Source organism: Odontomachus brunneus, unplaced genomic scaffold, assembly GCF_010583005.1.
Source record: "Odontomachus brunneus isolate Ranch 3 - 2012 unplaced genomic scaffold, Obru_v1 Obru_scaffold_114, whole genome shotgun sequence".
Lineage (NCBI taxonomy): Eukaryota > Metazoa > Arthropoda > Insecta > Hymenoptera > Formicidae > Odontomachus > Odontomachus brunneus.
The window spans coordinates 626,619-634,122 of NW_022639564.1; the positions used below are offsets into that span (position 1 = coordinate 626,619).

The window sequence follows — 7,504 nt, forward strand, 5'->3', positions numbered from 1 at the left end:
GATGCCGTTTAAAAAAATTGAGGTGACTTTCATGTGACTTTCAAATAATTCTTCAAGGTCAAAGCAATGGTACCATCTTATGGTCCCCTCGAAACCAAACAACTTTTGTCTGAAAAATTTTTCTCTCCCGTGCTTGGTTTTCGACATATTCGACTGGATGGATTAAAATGGTCCACCCTGTATATTATCTTTAGTGACATTCTTATGACAGCGGACAGTTATTTTTATGTTTTAAAGATGTCGATTAGTGTCAGTTAATAGTTAATAAAGGATCAAACTCAAATAATACACTACATTCTAAGATTATTCTGAACATATTAGGGTATTTTCTAGAATATCCTGGATATATTCAGGATAATTGTAGAATGTTTTGTGTTATTTGGGAAAATTACATCAAAATGACGTATGTTTGACATGTGTTGGAACATTGATAAGTGATATATTTTATTGGTAATTTCGACAGGTTGTCAATACATATCCATGATATTTACATTCAAGTAGTATGATTATTCATATATACACATACACACACATATAGATGCGTAATTTAGCACCAGGTAAGTACACAGAGAAAATATCAATATATTATCAATTTTTTTATATAGATTCTTTTTAATTTTACCATATTTTTAGTAGTGCAGGAATAGTTTATTAATAATATTTGTCTTGCTAAGGAACGTAATAAAAATTTCATTAAAAACAGCGAATTTTTAAATAGCATACATTGTAATTTCTAAAATATAAATAGTGCATATGAAATGAAAGAATAATCAATTATAGCAAAATATCTATTCTTCAGATACAAAGTTTTATGGTAATTTTTAAAATAAAATTTTCTCCGTGTAGAAATGAAGAATTGCAGTGGTGCGAGATGACTATTCGTGTCGCTGTATTCGTTAATTCGTTTCACCTTCATCGACGCGAAAGCATATCACAGTACAGTAGATAACGTTTAGCATTGCGTGCTTCTTTACTTTTCTTTTCTTTTATTCGAAAGCTTGCAACAATGTAACTGCGATCTACGACCCACGAATCTACAGCGACAGGAGTTGTATACATGTTATATATACGAGAAACGTGATGTGGATTCCATATATAAAGTGAATCTACTACCACTAGAATTCACATCACGTTTTACGAATACATAATTTATGTGACAAAATTATGTAAAATCAATAGACAATTAAGGTTACATTGATACAAGTATTTACAACGACAAGCTTTCGTCAAACATCTCTCTGTCTCTCTCTTTCTCTCTCTTTTTCCCTTATTTCTTCCGCCTTTTCTTTCCTTCGCTCTTTTCTCTATCTATCTAATTCTTTCTTTCACACATCCGATCGCCGCTGTAGAATTTTAACGGAGAACGTTACTTCGTAAATCTTATTACACTAACACTTATGGTAGAGGGATGTTATTTGTTTACAGGATACGTTACATAGCTTTGGGGGCTATTTTTTTGATTGGTTAACAGAGATGGAGTGTACATACAGAGAAAATGAAGATGGCACTCTGATTCACGGTAGGATGAAGTAGAACACGTTGTGCATCTTACGAGTAACTAACGTGTTCATCAAGGACGCGTTAGTTACTTGTGAGACATGCAAAGTTTATGATTGATTTGGTTACGTGAAAATATGAACACTCTCATTTTTAAATTCACTTTTAAACACATTTTAAAACTCATTTCTAAAGTTACTTAAAAATTCATCTTAACATTCGTTTCTTTTTCTTTTAATTATAAACGAAAGGTATTTCTTTTCGAGTCTTACATTCAGGACTCAAGGTTAACAATAGATAAAATCACATGTGTTAATATCTTGGTAAATAATGCATTCTCATCATATGCAACAAATTTAATCTGTTAAATTCGGCAGAGAGAAGGCTGGATACGATACATTCGATATATCAAATACGAAGTACATTAATTTTGTTATTGCAGTGAAACCGTCGTTGCTATTACATATCTGCATAAAGACAGCAAAATAAATTCCAAAAAGAAAATTGTTTTAAAACATATTGTCCTATGACACTGAAAAATTTTCGACGAAAAAATTATTATGTCACTCTCTAAATTTTTTAGAGTGAAGTTTCGCTCAAAAGAAGTGAATATTTATTCCAAGTGATAGTGAAAATACTGGATGGAGTATATTACAATTTTCATAAGAATATTTGGTAAAAATACCGAATAGTGGACCTTGACTTTGACATATGTTATAGAGGTCACCTTTCTGAGTGACCTTCTGCAGGTTTTAGCTGTCGCTCATTAAAAAGTGTTTATTAGTGTTTATTAAAAAGTTATGAACAAAAGGAGTTACATAAAATGAATGTAATTTTGGAATACCGTATATACAACGACATCAAATTTGTTGGCTAAGAAGGTGCTAGCCATACGCACGTACACAAACACTCACACACACAAGCACACGTACATGTGTGTACGTGCGTATGCAACTGAACGTAACACACGGTTTCCAAATTTTTAACATTTGTATGAATTTCTCAATGTAACACATAATTCCTTTTTTTAAAGGAAAAATACATGAAATATGTAAACAAATAGTTTATTGATGAATTGGTGTGACAGAAATATTTTTCGCACGCGCGCGTAATTAATGTATCTTTTTTGTGAATCTTTTTAACAAACAATGAGCGCCAGTTAAAATCTTTTGAATGTTACTCAGGATAGTAACAAACATCTTTATAGCCTACAAATTCGATGTTTTTGTATATACGGTGTCCAAAAATTACATCCATTTTATGCAACTTCTTTTGTTAATAACTTTTTAACAAACAATGAGCGAAAACATGGCTAAAACGTTTTGCATGTTACTTAGAAATATGTCCTTGATTACATATGTCAAGATCAATGTCGTAAGAGCTGGGTCTCCTATTCGGTACTTTTACCAATTTCACCCCAAATAAAGTAAATTTTTAGATAAAAATGAAAATCTAATTCTCTCGTATTTATGGTTGCTAGTGACTTTAATTATTGCAATCTTTTTTAAGAGGGCGCCATTTAGTTAATTTCCTTTATAATATGTTTGAAAAAATTAGCTGACTACAACGAAACTTGAAACCTGAGACTTTTGACTCTGGAGTCATTCGCTTTACTTACTGAGCTACTACTATTAACTAAAACGACTCTTATAATAATACATACGCTGTTTCCGAATTATTCACTCTTTCACGACTGAAAATTCACTCTATACAAGTAAAAAGTCACCATAATTTAAGTGACTTGGTTATTATTCTATTTTTCGAGATTTTCACTCCAAGAAATTTAGAGAGCACTTAATAATAAACAACCTCAACTGAATGGAGATCCTTTTTCGTCTTTGTTGTATCGTCTTTACTTTCAACTATTCAAAAAATAAAATGCTTATTTGGATAACAGTTTTCAAAGAGGTCGGAGCCTTTTAAAATGAGAAATCTTAGAAAGATTACCATTGATTTGAAGAATTACATCAATTAAATTACATCAATTACATCAATTCCACTACTTTTAATATTATAATAGATAATCAAAAATTGCACGCTGAAATGAGATCCCTCTTCCGTTGGGGACCTGATACCTACAGCATCGTTAATAACAATGCAAGTTAACGATAATACATATCAATACATTTAAAGAGCCACGTATATTATTGTTAAGTTGCGTCGTTATTGATTAATGGTCGTCCAATTCAGGCACGAGATTTTTTATTCTTCAGCTTGAACCATCCCGCATTCTTGTTCGGATCGCGCGGCACGGATGTCGATCTGCTCAGCTCCGGTTCGGAGCTGAGCAAGTTTACATCCATAGCACCCGACTCCGTGGAGACGGTCCTATCCACTTTCTGCTTATCCTTCGATTTCAATGTGCTGCGGTTGATCGTGCCTGTGAAACAGTGATTATTTATTAGAAACAGCGTCATTTATTAGCTATCACAATGAAGTCGGTAATCGTGATTTGATCAATCACAAGAATGTATTTGAATTTAACATACATCAATATTCATTAATTAAAAATAATAGCAATTATTATTTTAATTACTAAATTTTTGCATATCAAAAGTTGAAGTAAACAAATGGAATTATCATTTTCCATTTATAATAGTTATTCATATTGGTTGTGTAAACAAAATATGTAAAACAACTTGTTACATACATTATAGAGAGAATCGTCCGTTTGTGTTCCCAAAATTACTCTTTTAATTAAAAAGAGGGTAGATAAGGGGCAAATGAGAACTGATACGCTGAAGTTAATTCACAGAATTAAATTAATCTATATACAATGTGTCCCAGAATCTCCTTCGCATATTTTGTGGGAATGTAGAAGCTTGAGATAAATATAAACACCTATACCGTTTTGCGATTTTCGCAATAATAACCGAGAAATTAATTGTAAAAGATTAAAGAAAAAGACACACTGAATGATTAGGAAAGAGCGCTCGTGGCCTAATAATGTAACGCGCGGATGTCGGCGCGCGCGATGATTGGAAAAACAATGCACCACTATTTATTTTTATATTGCTGCAATCCTACGTCTTGCCGCACCGCGCCGAGGCGAGATATAATATATTATGTCTATGGTCTCTTTCTACATGTTGGGTTCACTTTTCTGGCCGTATACGGGGTCCATGTATACTACGTCCATGTTTGAGACCTTGTGTTCTTCCTCATTCGCGCATCTCTGTAACATAACCTTTCTTGCACATACGCTTACACATGCGCGAATGAGAGGGAACGCAGAGTCTCAAAACGCAATGTATCCTTTTCTACATGCTCTTACCCTTGCTACTCAAATAAGGCAAACGCTTGGTCTAAATATATTATGTTTATGATAACAACAGATAGTGATTCTGAAATTGGCAATGGACTTAGTCCGGAACCATATCAAGGGAACGGAACAGATAGTGTTTGACAGGCGCATTGATTTATCACGCGCTGCGTGTTGACATCTGCGCATTGACATCTGCGCGTTGATATCTGCACATTGACATCTGCGCACTATACTAGGTCGCGCACTATACTAGCGCTCTTCCCTCAAGCACTCCCTCAAGCGTGTTTTTCCTTAATTTTTATAATTTTTCGGTTATTATTGCGAATAGCGCAAAACGGTATAGGACTTTTATGTTTACCTCAACCCGCTCTACATTCCCACAAAATATGCGGAGGAGAGTCTGGGACATGCTGTATAATAACCAATAATTCATTACTAGTACTTGTTCAGTACTATCTGCATACGAGTAGACGTACGCAATGCATCAGATACTGACATAATAAATGGATAATTTTTATATTATTAGGTGTACAACTTTACTTCCGCTATTTTCCTATAGATGGCTTTAGCGGTAAGTGGTGGAAATAAATAGATCATAGACGTCATACAATAAACTTGGGCATCTGTCAACATAACCTCATAAAAACATTAGTCGATTTGTGTCTGCATCATAAAGTTATTCTCGATTGAAAATGTCAGTTTACGAGCCAAATTCTCGTCATTTGCGGGAGGTTTTAATTTTCTGCTTCAATATGAAGAAATCTGCGGCTCATCGAATGCTCTCAAATACTTATGGTGAGATCGCTATTAGTGAAATAACGTGTCGTGAGTGATTTCAACGCTTCAAGAACGGTGATTTTGACATCGAAGACCGGCATAGCGGTGGAAGAGAGAAGGTTTTCGAATATGCAAAATTGGAGGCATTACTTGATCAAGACTCGTGTCAAAATCAAGAAGAATTGGTACGATCATTGGGAGTGACTCAACAAACTATTTCAAAACGTCTCAAAGCCATGGGAATGATTCAAAAGCAAGGAAATTGGATGCTGTACAAATTGAAGCCGAGAGATGTTGAACGGTGTTTGTTTGCTTGTGAACAACTGCTTGAAAGGCAAAGACGGAAGGGATTTCTGCATTGTGACTGGGGACGAAAAATGAGTTCATTACGATAACCCCAAGCACAGAAAATCAAGGGGAGTTCCCGGCCATGCTTCCACGTCGACGGCCAAACCGAATATTCACGGCTCCAAGGTCATGCTCTGTATTTGGTGGGACCAGCTCGGCGTAGTGTATTATGAGCTGTTAAAACCGACTGAAACAATCATAGGCGATCGGTATCAAACGCAATTGATGCGTTTGAGCCGAGCATTGAAAGACAAACGGCCGCAATACAACGAGAGACACGATAAAGTGATTTTGCAGCATGACAATGCTCGACCCCATGTTGCGAAAGTGGTCAAGACATACTTGGAAACGTTGAAATGGGAAGTCCTACCCCACCCGCCGTATTCTCCAGACGTTGCTCCCTCTGACTATCACTTGTTTCGATCAATGGCACACGGCCTGGCTGATCAGCACTTCCGGTCTTATGAAGAAGTAAAAAATTAGATCGATTCGTGGATCGCCTCAAAAGATGACCAGATTTTTCGACGTGGGATTCGTACGCTGCCCGAAAGATGGGAGAAAGTAGTGGCCAGCGATGGACAATACTTTGAATCATAAATGTATAACCAGTTTTTTACAATAAAGCCTCGAATTTCGAAAAAAAAAAAAACGGCGGAAGCAAAGTTGCACACCTAATACGTATTAACTTCGGCGTATCTCGGCTCTTATTTGTCTATTATCATATCCTTCTTATGGTTAAAAATCAAGAAGCTTTATAAAAACTCATTATGTTCTATATGTTAAGAATAGAAATATTCATTGATTATTAGTTCAGTGAACATGCATTATGCCGTGAAATCAAAATCTCGAAATTCGGAAACATAGTCGGTTTTTCGAAAAACTATAATATAATATTATGCAATAGAATTTTTCTGAGATTATATCTCGAAAAGTATCTTTAAATAGAATTGTTCCGAAGATAAACTTAAGATTTGAAGATAAACTTAAGTATAAATATAAGATGAACTTAAGTATAAGATTTTACTATAAATACCGGTCTTAGCGTTCGAATACGTGTCAAGATTGCATGTAGCTAGTAAATTACTAAAAATGCACAATATACATATACACATAACGCTGCATTTCTAGTATGTTAATAGGTTGTATACAATTTAACACAAAAGAAAGTACCATGTGTCATTGGCTTAACTTTGCAAAACACAATACAATGTGCAAATACAAACATATACACACACACATAGACCCGCGTGCACATATATACACACATACACACATACATACACACATATACGCACATACGCACATGCATGCACGCACCGCGTGCTTCATTGTGCTGAAAAACATAATTTCAATATACATATGCTACCAAAAAAAACGTACAGATGTCCACGTATATAATTCGCATATATTCCATATTTATAGAATCTAATTTGTATTAAATATAAAGGACAATAAGAGTTAAAGCACAGTTCTAATAGTGCTATTAAAACTATTAAAAATAGTGACTCAATCTCCAATGAGAAGAAATTTATTAATCATTAAACAATCAAACGCGTTTCGGTCTAATTTCACAGACCATCTTCAGTGATTACAAATAAAAAACAAATTATATTTAAA

The 7,504-nt window shown here is 34.5% G+C and overlaps 1 protein-coding gene across 3 annotated transcripts in view; it reads right to left on the reverse strand.

The window, feature by feature from the left end:
* Nucleotides 1-415: 415 nt before the first annotated feature.
* Nucleotides 416-7,504, reverse strand: part of LOC116849387 — a 242,217-nt gene continuing 235,128 nt past the window's right edge. For 2 of the 3 annotated variants that reach the window (XM_032826509.1, XM_032826510.1), the window contains one exon: nucleotides 416-3,877. In XM_032826509.1, coding sequence (XP_032682400.1) covers nucleotides 3,684-3,877 — 194 coding nt within the window. In that variant the 3' untranslated portion in view covers nucleotides 416-3,683. The remainder of the gene's footprint in view (nucleotides 3,878-7,504) is intronic. The other variant, XM_032826511.1, reaches the window with a different exon arrangement.